General features: G+C 41.2%; 1 protein-coding gene across 5 annotated transcripts in view; it reads left to right on the top strand.

Annotated features, from left to right (window-relative positions):
• The window catches only part of CSMD3 (CUB and Sushi multiple domains 3), a 584,373-nt gene that overhangs the window by 358,730 nt on the left and 212,462 nt on the right, over nucleotides 1–13,181 (top strand). For all 5 annotated transcript variants that reach the window (XM_083621789.1, XM_083621788.1, XM_083621791.1 and 2 more), the window contains 2 exons: nucleotides 10,925–11,107; nucleotides 12,517–12,843. In XM_083621789.1, the coding sequence (XP_083477915.1) occupies nucleotides 10,925–11,107; nucleotides 12,517–12,843 (510 nt within the window). The remainder of the gene's footprint in view (nucleotides 1–10,924; nucleotides 11,108–12,516; nucleotides 12,844–13,181) is intronic.

Genomic DNA, 13,181 nt, shown 5'->3' with positions numbered 1-13,181 from the left:
TGCATTGTTGCCTACCGAAGTAATGTGTTCATAATCCAGCACAGAGAAGACTTTAACCCTTGGGCATCATTTCTTTTCTCAAACTGCAACATGTTTGTAAAATGAAATAGTCACAAAGCTGTGAGGCAGCTTTTGTATAACTTAGTGCAAAGTGAATCGCTTGATAAGGCATAGCATATGTGTACTACACTGTACAAGGTGCCAAGTCAATTAAGTCACTAATTGACTGTTTTCAAAAGAGGCAGATGGTGGAGGAAATTTTATTCATCTGGAACTTTCTTAGGAATCACACCTATAGGGCGTTATATCCACTCAAGAATTTAGGATATGTTTTAAGTGTCCTTTTCACTTTTGAGTCCATTTTTCTTCATTTCTGGTTCCTACGCACAGATGTGAGGTGAAATATAAAGTTAATATTTTCCCCTGTGAAGTTTTTCAGTTTATCAGTTCACCTTATCAATGCAGGAAGTAATGTGCAGAAACTCTGATCTATAGATCTTAAGCTGTTCTTTTCAGCAGCAGAAATACTGCATGCATACTTTTATGGAATACCTGAAGGAATGTAGGTTCATATGAACAGTTGTTTTTATCACTGGAATTTCTGGATATATGGATGCTCACTACAGACTATCAAACCAAAATCATCAGCATTATTAACTTTATCTGAGTTCTCTAGATTGTACAGAGCATAAAAATGAATATTGCTAAATTGAGAAATATGAAAAAGTATAAGCATTAATTTTACACAAAGGGTGACTGTGAAGGTGGGAGGACTTAAAAGAAGGGCCTCCTCAGAATAACTGAGAGCTCAGGCAAGTTCCTATGTGAGAATGTGGTCCTTCAGATAGCCTAAGCCATATAGGGTTTATAAGTCATAACCATAGCAAAAGTCTGCATCAGTATTTATACATATTTTTGTGTTCATTTATCTTAAGACACATTCATAAACACATTTTTGGAAGTGTTTTCTATGTTATTTTTACTGCTATGTCCACTTACGTTTCTCTAATATGTGTATTTTTGGGGGTACACTTTTTTATTGGATGACACTGTCACAAAATTCAGAGAAGTGCACATTGTGAAGATTATCTGTGTTTCACATATCTGTTCAAGGAGTGCAAATTATGTGGATTCACATGCAAACTGAACAGATTTCTTCCCTATTTCTAGCAGTACTTGAGAAAAACTATGAACTAGCTCCCAGCTTTGAAACCAGCAATGCTGGAATTTATTCATTTACCTTTTGGTATAACTTCCACTCACTGTATGCGATCTATAAATTCAACATGGCAGTGTGGTATAATTTGCAGCATAAACCTATGTATTTTTTACTGATTCCAGAAAGACTTTCTGCCTATTCAAACAAATAGCCAGCACGTGTAGACACAAAGTCAGAAAAGCTAAAGCACAGAATGAACTCAGGCTTGCTAGAGAGGTTAAAAGCAACAAAAAAGGCTTTTATGGGTATGTTCGTAGCAAAAGGAAGAACAAAGAAACAGTGGGGTCACTCAGAGGAGAAGATGGTGAAATGCAAACAGGGGACACAGAAAGGGCTGAACTCCTCAATGCCTTCTTTGCCTCAGTCTTCTCCGATAAAGAAAACAATGCCCGACCTGAAGAATTTGGAGCAAATGATTCAGCAGAGGAAACACAGCCCAGAATAACTAAGGAGATAGTACAAGAATACTTGGCTAGTCTAGATGTATTCAAGTCTCCAGGGCCAGATGAACTGCATCCAAGAGTATTAAAAGAACTGGCAGATGTGATTTCAGAACCACTGGCAGTCATCTTTGAGAATTCCTGGAGAACAGGCGAAGTCCCGGCAGACTGGAGGAGGGCAAATGTTGTCCCTATTTTCAAAAAGGGGAAAAGAGAGGACCCAAATAATTACCGCCCAGTCAGTCTGACATCAATACCAGGGAAGATTCTGGAGCAGATCATTAAGCAAACAGTCTGTGAGCACCTAGAAAGGAATGCTGTGATCACCAATAGTCAGCATGGATTTCTGAAAAATAAGTCATGTCAGACGAACCTGATCTCGTTTTTTGACAGAATTACAAGCCTGGTAGATGAAGGGAACGCAGTGGATGTAGCCTACCTTGATTTCAGCAAGGCATTTGACAAGGTGCCCCATGATATTCTTGTAAAGAAGCTGGTAAAATGCGGTCTTGACTATGCTACCACTCAGTGGATTTGTAACTGGCTGACTGACCGAACCCAAAGGGTGCTCATCAATGGTTCCTCTTCATCCTGGAGAAGAGTGACTAGTGGGGTGCCACAGGGTTCTGTCTTGGGCCCGGTCTTATTCAACATCTTTATCAACGACTTGGATGATGGACTCAAGGGCATCCTGATCAAATTTGCAGATGACACCAAACTGGGAGGGGTGGCTAACACCCCAGAGGACAGGATCACACTTCAAAACGACCTTGACAGATTAGAGAACTGGGCCAAAACAAACAAGATGAATTTTAACAGGGAGAAATGTAAAGTATTGCACCTGGGCAAAAAAAATGAGAGGCACAAATACAAGATGGGTGACACCTGGCTTGAGAGCAGTACATGTGAAAAGGATCTAGGAGTCTTGGTTGACCACAAACTTGACATGAGCCAACAGTGTGACGCGGCAGCTAAAAAAGCCAATGCAATTCTGGGCTGCATCAATAGGAGTATAGCATCTAGATCAAGGGAAGTAATAGTGCCACTGTATTCTGCTCTGGTCAGACCTCACCTGGAGTACTGTGTCCAGTTCTGGGCACCACAGTTCAAGAAGGACACTGACAAACTGGAACGTGTCCAGAGGAGGGCAACCAAAATGGTCAAAGGCCTGGAAACGATGCCTTATGAGGAACGGCTAAGGGAGCTTGGCATGTTTAGCCTGGAGAAGAGGAGGTTAAGGGGTGATATGATAGCCATGTTCAAATATATAAAAGGATGTCACATAAAGGCGGGAGGAAGGTTGTTTTCTGCTGCTCCAGAGAAGCGGACACGGAGCAATGGATCCAAACTACAAGAAAGAAGATTCCACCTAAACATTAGGAAGAACTTCCTGACAGTAAGAGCTGTTCGACAGTGGAATTTGCTGCCAAGGAGTGTGGTGGAGTCTCCTTCTTTGGAGGTCTTTAAGCAGAGGCTTGACAACCATATGTCAGGAGTGCTCTGATGGTGTTTCCTGCCTGGCAGGGGGTTGGACTCGATGGCCCTTGTGGTCTCTTCCAACTCTATGATTCTATTCTATGATTCTAGTCAGAGTCCTTAGAATCTTTACTGCAGGCGTGAAGTGCATACAGCAAATAAATTCCAATAAGTGTCTTTGTGTAGATTACAACTCAGAGTAGGTGGTTTCCTTGACATTGTGATTACAGTTATTGTTGGGCATCAAACAGTAATTGCCATTTAAAAGAGGCTGGTGGATAGAAATGTTGTTGGACATGCATTTGTTGAATGGGAGGGGGAAACCAATGTGTGTCCCATCCTACCCTTGTTCCTATGTTGTACACATGGACCTTCCCTTGCTCTGGTGTCTGGAATACAGGCCAACCATGATTGGTCATGTCAGCATGTCCATCAAGTGTCCAATTTGCAGCATTGGTAGGTAGAGTAGTGTCAGTCAAGCTGTCACTTGAAGCAGTGGCAAGGCTTTTTCAATCAAGCAAATAAACCTTGGCTACTTTGTATATGAAGGTACCCGGCCACACAAAAATATTAGACTGGGTGTCCATCAATATGCAGATGATACCCAGCTCTACCTCTCTTTCAAATCAGAACCAGTGAAGGCGGTGAAGGTCCTGTGTGAGTGCCTGGAGGCAGTTGGAGGATGGATGGCGGCTAATGGATTGAGGTTGAAACCTGACAAGACAGAAGTACTGTTTTTGGGGGACAGGGGGTGGGCTGGTGTGGAGGACTCCCTGGTCCTGAATAGGGTAACTGTGTCCCTGAAGGACCAGGTGCGCAGCCTGGGAGTTATTTTGGACTCACAGCTGTCCATGGAGGCGCAGGTCAATTCTGTGTCCAGGGCAGCTGTCTACCAACTCCACCTGGTACGCAGGCTGAGACCCTACCTGCCCGCGGACTGTCTCGCCAGAGTGGTGCATGCTCTGGTTATCTCCCGCTTGGACTACTGCAATGCGCTCTACGTGGGGCTACCTTTGAAGGTGACTCGGAAACTACAACTAATCCAGAATGCGGCAGCTAGACTGGTGACTGGGGGCGGCCGCCGAGACCACATAACACCGGTCTTGAAAGACCTACATTGGCTCCCAGTATGTTTCCGAGCACAATTCAAAGTGCTGGTGTTGACCTTTAAAGCCCTAAACGGCCTCGGCCCAGTATACCTGAAGGAGCGTCTCCACCCCCATCGTTCTGCCCGGACGCTGAGGTCCAGCGCCGAGGGCCTTCTGGCGGTTCCCTCATTGCGTGAAGCAAAGCTACAGGGAACCAGGCAGAGGGCCTTCTCGGTAGTGGCGCCTGCCCTGTGGAACGCCCTCCCATCGGATGTCAAAACGATAAATAACTACCTGACATTCAGAAGACATCTTAAGGCAGCCCTGTTCAGGGAAGTTTTTAATCTGTGATATTTTAGTGTATTTTTGGTTTTCTATGGAAGCCGCCCAGAGTGGCTGGGGAAACCCAGCCAGATGGGCGGGGTACAAATAATAAATTATTATTATTATTATAATTTGTTCACCTGCCTGAAATTCACCACCCGCTGCCCCTGCTTCATCTAAGGATGAACAGTCTTGCAAAAATGGAGACCATGGTCAGCCCAACTTTGATATTGTAATTTTGTTTGTATTAGAACATAAATCAAATAAACTAGATTCTTGGGCCTTGGTTAAATGACTCCTGATAAACAGCCCGACTTTTCCCCCTTGTCTGTGTTAAATACTTTTCCCTTGCCACTGAAAGACAGTAAACATTTCTTGTAACAAAAGCTGCCCCCTTTGCAAGATGTGTCTGGTAGCTGTCTAAATAACTCCCAAGTTTTTCCCCTTCAAGGGCTATTTTGTTTACTTTCTTGTTTGCTCTGCCAGCTAAAGTCCTTTTATTTTATTCCTTTTCTTCCATATGTTCCTCTGGGTTTCTGTAAAGCCAGTTTGTCTTGAGTCTTTTTAGAAACAGTCCTTTCTCTTTGTAAACTAAATAGGGTTGATGCTCAGGTGCCCTTAGCCATAGCGAGATCAAGTGGCTGTCTCCATGTTAGGGTTGTAAACAGTCTTCCTTAGCTGTGGAATCTCTTGAGGATGTTCCATCAAAATGATACAGTCACAAGTGGATTTCATTCCTTTTCTTGTGGAGAAATGGCTAGGTGATGATGCTATCTTTCACAGAAATAGACTCAATTGAGAATCATGAGGAAATATCTATCAAATAGTTACAGAATGGAACAGAAAACAGAAGGCAGCACACTGGTACAGCTTCATAGCTAGAAACATCATACAGACATCCTGCCTCACACTTTAATATGGTAAGGAAGAAAACGAGGATAAATTACTATACATAAGTATATAAGATCAGTTTCGTTGGCCTATTTTAATGCTTTACAGTAACTGTTGTTAAGGGAACTTTGGCAAAACTGCCATATAGGTTGTTAGAGATAGTGAGTCAACAAAATTGTGAAGTCAAGCCCATGCTGTATATGGTTCATTAGCTGATCCATGTAACTCCTGGAATCCATATCTTTCCTTCTCTGCTTAATTACAAATTTGGTTTCCAGTGTGTCCAATGACAGTGCATAAGAAGACAGATGATAAGTGGGTAACAGAAGGCCATGTGTTAGTGTGGTGGATTGTAGGCACTGTTTCTTAGTTTGGGCAGATGGGGCTGCACCCACTCCCCAAAGAAAGTCTGGAACCAAAAAAACCTTCTCTCTCTCAATCTCTTTGCCTCCACCCTCCCAATCAATCATGACAAGCAGATCACCCAGTTTCTCTGGAGTCCATCTTCACTCTCTGTTGGCAAACGAGCTGCAAGCTTGCACATGCATACAATCAATCAATCAATCAATCAACCAATCAGCAATCGCTTCATGATGTGTGTTGCCAGGTCCTACCCAGTCTTGGTGGACGGGGATTGCTTTCTTCATAGAGAGAGGCTTTAGCAATTCACATTGAAAACAGCCTGTTAGGCCTGCCAAAACCAACAACCATTTATTCGTCCAATCTTCCTTGCGATTAGCAACAACTGACCAATCAACAGTCCTTAGGCCGCAGACTAGGACCAATAGTTACCTAATTTTGTATTGTGTAGGCTGATTGCCTATAACTAATAATAAATAACCCACTGGGCTGCAAACGCAGATGAATCTACAATTCATATCTTTATTTCAGTTATTGTACATCCTCCTTTATGTAAATCTCACTCTCTTCATCCTGTGGAACATATGGAAATAGAGGATTTTGAAAACCGCATTTTATTATTGGTCTATCAAGAAATATTTACCCATGTAAGCAGTCTTCTATACCCATGGATATACATCATCCAACCTATGTCATGATGCTCAACCAACTCAATAAAGTGTCTGGTCTAGATGTGTCTTCTTATGCAAATGATGCTGTATGTTTTGGCTATTAATTGATACAGGTGGCTGGTTGTCTTCAACAGCTGTTGAAACCCATACAGAGGTTTCTTTTAAAATATCATTTTATAATAACTGTAATTTACAGGTATTTATTTATAATTCTGGTGATGGTAAATATGCAGAAGTTCCCCATATTCTCCACACCCCTTTGATTTGCAGCAAGCTTTTTATTGCTGTTGTAACCAGTGCCAAATGATGTTCACAGTCTGACCTGTTTTCTTTAGACAGAAGGAACTAGATGGACAAGTTGCTTCTTGAGGGATTGAATCTAGTGATATTATGTCAAAACTCATTTGTATAGCAGATGACCATCCTGTTTCCCTGAAGCTTAAGTGTGTCACCTACACACTATGCATGACCTCTGAGATTAATACAAGTAGTTGGAGGGCAAAAAAAAAAAAATAAATCCAATTTCCCCATGCCACTAAATTTTGAAATATTTTGATATAACTTGCCCTGTTATTTGCCTTTTACTGAGAACATTTTTAGTGTCACTGTATCCATCAATCCCAGTATTGTCTATTTCGGAATGGATCAGAACCAAGGATAAGCTATCTATACCATACAACTAAGTTTTGTCTCATGTTATTCCAGTTATGCAAATACTTCTTACCGATGTAGGAGAAAGTTGCTTCCAAGACAAACAACAGGTTTAGTAGAATGGCAGTGTTATAAATCATTACAGTATTATTTATTTATAACCGGCACAATAATACTAGTAATACTGGTCTATTTAATGGTTTTTAAAATATTTTTGTTAAGGACTTCAGTAAGACATATCTGAGTAGACATGGTTAGGACTGTACTGTTAGCCATCGGCATACCAGATTATAGATCAGTATCTGCATTTTCATGACTTTTCAGACAAAGACAAATGTCATAGAGAAGTAGCTCTCTAATATAGAGTGGTACCTTGGGTTACATACGCTTCAGGTTACAGACTCCGCTAACTCAGAAATAGTGCTTCAGGTTAAGAACTTTGCTTCAGGATGAGAACAGAAATTGTGCTCTGGCAGCACGGCAGCAGCAGGAGGCCCCATTAGCTAAAGTGGTGCTTCAGGTTAAGAACAGTTTCAGGTTAAGTACGGACCTCCAGAACAAATTAAGTACTTAACCCGGGGTACCACTGTACAGTGGTACCTCTGGTTACGAACTTAATTTGTTCTGGATGTCCGTTCTTAAGCTGAAACCATTCTTATCCTAAGGTGTGCTTTCGCTAATGGGGCCTCCCACTACATGCATACCTCCGGCACGCAATTTACGTTTCATCCTGGGGCAAAGTTTGCAACCAGGAGCAGCTACTTATGGGTTAGCAGAGTTCATAACCTGAAGCATTCGTAACCAGAAGCATTCGTAACCAAAGGTACCACTGTATTAAAGATATACGTGTTCAGCAACTTCAAAGAAATCTTTAAGTGTAGTTCTTACTCCTGCTTTTATATAGTGCTGTAGAATAATAATAATAAAAACTTTTCTATTTATCTCTTTTCATAAAAGTGTGTTTTTCAAATTACTTTAGCCATATAATTAAACTACTTAAACGCAGGAGGAGCCTTGACTCAGTGGTAGGGCATCAGCTCTGCTTGTTGAAGGTCCCAGGTTTGTTCTTCAGCATCTCCAGGTAGGGATCAGAGAGTCTCCTGCCTGAAATACCTGGATACTTGCTGCCAGTCAGTGTAGACAGTACTGAACTAGATGGGCCAATCAGTGGTGGGCCATATGCCCATGCTGCCCAGGGCGGGCGTGCTCCTGAAGGGGGTGGGGCAAGCTCCCGAGGGTGTGGGGCACAGAGGGTGCCCTCCCAGGCGCGGGATAGCTGCTCGGGTGCATGGAGCGGCGCATGCACCCTGCAGCTGGAGGCAGAGCGAGCCACCCATGGGGGCGGAGCGAGCCACTGATAGCAGATATTCAGCATGCTGCCCTCCCGTGACTCCCAAGCCTCCCCAAGCTGTCAAAACGAAGAGGGAAGGGGGAAATGCCGCTGGCAAAGCGGCGCAACTCCCCCCTTCCCCTGACAGCTCAGGGTAGGCTTGGGGATTGCGGGCGGGCAGCGGGCCAAATGTCACCCCCCTCAGCGAAGACACCTGGGGCCGTCCGCCCCCTCCGCACCCCTCTTCGTCTGGCCCTGGGGCCATTGGTCCAGCTCAGTATAAGGCAACTTTCCATGTTCCTATCTTCCAAAGATAAATAATTTGAAAGAGAGTTACATTAGACACCAGTCATTCTCTGACCTACTGCGGGGCAATTTCCCAGCGTTTCAAAGAGAGCTGGTTCTATCGGAGGAAAAAAAGAAAAGTTGACAACTTTTTTTCTTTATGGCATAATGTGAAGAGATTTCCTAATACTTAATGTTCTTTGATTTAAGAAGATCACGAGGAGTGAAAGAGAAAAATGTGAGATCTCAAACTGTTTTGATTCAAAGGTTTCTGCTTCAAATGATTATTGAAGTTTAGACGCTTAGGGGGCTCACAAACTACAAGTTTAAAATGCAAATGCATGCAAAAGGCTCCTGATGCTGTTTGGTTTATTTATTTATTAATTTATTTAAAGATAAAACAGCTTTGGGAGGAGAATATTAGGAGTAGAGAATTGCCAGGAGATTTCGTAGGGCAGATAAGGTGCTTAACCCATTGTCTGCTTGAAATGTGACTACCGTATTTTTCGCTCTATAACACGCACCCGACCATAACACGCACATAGTTTTTAGAGGAGAAAAACAAGAAAAAAAATATTCTAAACAAAACAGTGGATGTATGATTTTTGTGGTTCATGCTGTGGCCACAGACATGTGATCTGACGGTGAGCTTGGGGTAGCCCAATGCAAAAATCCTGAGGATCCATGCGGATCCATGCTTTGTAACCACGTTTTTGCACCACTGCGGCCCCAGGCAACAGTGGGTGCGTGATTTTTTTGGTGCAAGCTGTAGCCATGGACATGCTATGTGATCTGATGGTGAATTTGGGGTGACCCAGTGCAAAAGTCCTGAGGATCCATGTGGATCCGTGCTTTGTAACCAGGCTCTCTGTCCTTCTCTTCTCCCCACTCAGTGGCTCTTCTCCCGCGTTGCTGTTTCAAAGCGAGCAAAGCGAGCCACGGAGGAGGGAAGGAAGGGGAACCATGGATCCTCTGCTCACGACTGCAGCAGATCCCCCCGCCATCCGTAGGCATTCGCTCCATAACACGCACAGAAATTTCCCCTTACTTTCTAGGAGGAAAAAAGTGAGTGTTATGGAGCAAAAAATACGGTATTTGAAATCTCCCTGGTCCCTGAATAGATTTAGTTTTTGTTGTTCTAAACATAAATTGGATCACAACCGTTTGGGTTATTATCAGGCCATATTAATGCATACTTACAGGCAGAACTTTATTCTGCAGCAATACCTGGTAACCATTTTTTCATCTGATAAACTTTACATGATCATGTGGACTTGGTTTTAGTGTTTCAGTGACCTTTTCTTTCGGTGGAGGCAATTAAATTCTTTGTTCAGACATGAAGCTGACTAAATATCCTTCAACAAGTCTCACTCAAACAAAAGTCATTGGTTTGTTGCAAGGAAGTAAACATTGGGGTGTCATGCATTGGACATATATTCTATGCCAGGCTTTGACAACTTTGTGCTCCCCAGATATTTTGGAGTATAATTCCCATCTGGGTTGATGGAAGTTGTAGTCCAAAAACATTTGGACAGCACCAGGTTTACAAAGGCTGTTGTATAGCAATGGTGCATAATATTAACAGGGTAATAAATAAGTCACAGTACAATATATTTTAAACAATATTTTGGCCAAGGGTAATTTATATTTTCTTAGATCACTATTAATAGCCTAGTCATACTCACTCATCGAATGTGCTTGGGGGAAAAGACAGCCCATGACAGATACAGTCTATAGTGATGTGGTTTGTCTTGAGAAACCTGACACCGTATTTTGAAGTCAATGTTAGCACTTCGTTTGAACCGAAAATCTGAGATTTTTGAAATTGACCCTGTCCAAATCAAACCAATATCTATCTATATATTTAATATGCTTCAATTAATGTAACAGAAATCAACAGTACTTTCCATATGAACAATTGTTTGAAAATTGTGTATATAAAAATACACTGGGAATTGGGAGTGCCTAAATCTTACTTTTTGTATAAAAGACTGAAACTTATTTCTCCCATATTTGATTGTGTACCGTTTAGAAATGACAGAGATTTCATTAGCAATTCTTAGTTTATATATCAGTTTTCAGTTTATATCCTCACAGTCTTCCCACCAGCCTTTTAGTTTTGGAGGAATGACTATTGACTATTTAATTTGCTTCTTGGGCAGTAAATTGTTTATCTGCTATTTCCACAGAGATTGAAAAAGAAAGCTGTGGGGATCCTGGAACTCCATTATATGGCATTAGAGAAGGGGATGGATTTTCCAATCGCGATGTGTTAAGGTTTGAGTGCCAGTTTGGATTTGAACTTATTGGAGAAAAATCTATTGTTTGTCAAGAAAATAACCAGTGGTCAGCAAACATACCCATCTGCATTTGTGAGTATAAACATATTTATTCCAAATATTTTAGGACAGCACATACTATTTTTTTTAAAAAAGCCTGTTTTAATTATGATATACACTTTTCCAATGCTATCACCATTTATATTCTAAGGGCAAAGTTTTGTTCCAATAAAAGTAAATGTTGCCTGTCTTCATCCAGAATGTTGGGTGCTTTCATGCTGCCATCTTGTAATTTCACACAAAAGAAGCATACTTTATATTTGCATTTTATCTTTCTTATGTTCTATTTTATAGGAATTTTTATAAGCCCGTTACATTTCACGAAGATTGTAGTGGCTGAATTGCAATCAAGGGCATTTAAATTATTTACAGATCCTTCCCCCACACCATGAATTATACATGAATATCTTTTTATACATACATAATCATAGAGAGATATATTTTGGCTGTCAAGTATTAATATTACGCAGGGCTAAATTCACCATTTATGTAATATATTGTATATTGTATAGTTTGTGTGTGTGTGTATAAGAAAATACACATAAACACAAGATTATCACAGCTATGATTATAAATTACATTAGGGTTAGTAAAATAGCCGTATTAGGTATGAAATATTGTCTGAGCCAACAAGGAAAGCTGAAAACTATTTTGGTCCTACTTCATTTCTTATACTTATTTGTAAGCTACAAATTATCATGGCAACATTGAGCTTTTGACTGTTAGTGTGCTCAGTGTGGAATTGTTCATTTGAACAGTTCCCTAAAAGGGAAAATAAGTAGTATCAAGTGATTAAGAACTGCTGGACATGGATAACTCATGAGACCTGCTGTGATTTCAGTATAATATAACTGCTCCATTTCCCTCTTGGTCAGCTGTTGGCAGATATTCTCACAAATTGAAAAAATAGTAGAAAATAAAATAATCAATTTGCAGCTACAGTTGTCCTTCTGTGGAAAGGGGTTTGTGCCTGAAAATCTATTCCAATGGGGGACAAATAGTGTGGCTTGTGTACCAGGGTGGGTCGGGAGAACAGCCATCCAAATGTGCATCCATCAGAATTATCAAAAGGAAAAATTGCCTTGTTGTGTCTCTTCCCAAGTAAAGTTTATCTCAGCATTTTAAAGAATTAATTGCTAAGCAAGACATGAGCAACAGTTGTGAATGGGTCTCATTCATTGCAAAGGCTTCTGTAGCATCGATCTGCTATGGGAAAACTGTCCTTTATAGCTTCAATTGCTTTGGAATAACCATGTGGCTTGGTGAGCGCACAACCTTCTGGACTTTTTGTTGTTTTCATGATGAAGGTCATTTCTTTTTCCAGTGAGAAAATGAGCAGATAACAGAAATTTAAGGATGACATTGGGATGTAGATTTGGAATCGCCTGTTTAAACTAGCTTCTGATATATCATTCTCTAATTTCTTTCCTGGCTTTTGACAGTTCCTTGCCTTTCTAATTTCACGGCGCCAATGGGAACTGTCCTTTCTCCTGACTACCCAGAGGGATATGGAAATAATTTGAACTGCATATGGACAATCATCTCAGACCCGGGGAGCCGAATTCATCTTTCCTTTAATGACTTTGACTTGGAATCTCAGTTTGATTTCCTTGCAATTAAAGATGGTGACTCTCCTGATTCTCCAATACTGGGCACATTTACTGGGGCCGAAGTGCCATCCCATCTCACTAGTAATAGTCATATTTTGCGCCTGGAATTTCAAGCTGACCACTCCATGTCAGGTCGAGGATTCAATATCACATATAACAGTGAGTAGCATTTTAATTCACAATATAAATTTGAATGCAAACCATTTCTATGGTACATGGTTTTTCAAAAAAAGAATTTAGATGCTTTTTCACAAATGTTACTAGTCAAATGCAAAAAAAAACCAGTTCCATAAGTATGGGGAAAGAAATACTTGGACCAATATTTTTTAACCTGTTCTTCTACTCTGTCAGTATTCTGACCCAGTAACTGATTGCGCATTTTGCATTTTTGTGCTTTGAAAGGAGAGGTTTGCTCAAGGATCTTGCCTCACTTCACTCTTCAGCCAGATCTTTCTGTAGGGGAATAAGTTTATGAAGTTTATGGGAGAAGCATATAA

This window comes from Podarcis filfolensis, assembly GCF_964270895.1.
Source record: "Podarcis filfolensis genome assembly, chromosome: 7".
Taxonomy (NCBI): domain Eukaryota; kingdom Metazoa; phylum Chordata; class Lepidosauria; order Squamata; family Lacertidae; genus Podarcis; species Podarcis filfolensis.
This window is presented reverse-complemented; position numbering and strand designations above follow the sequence as displayed.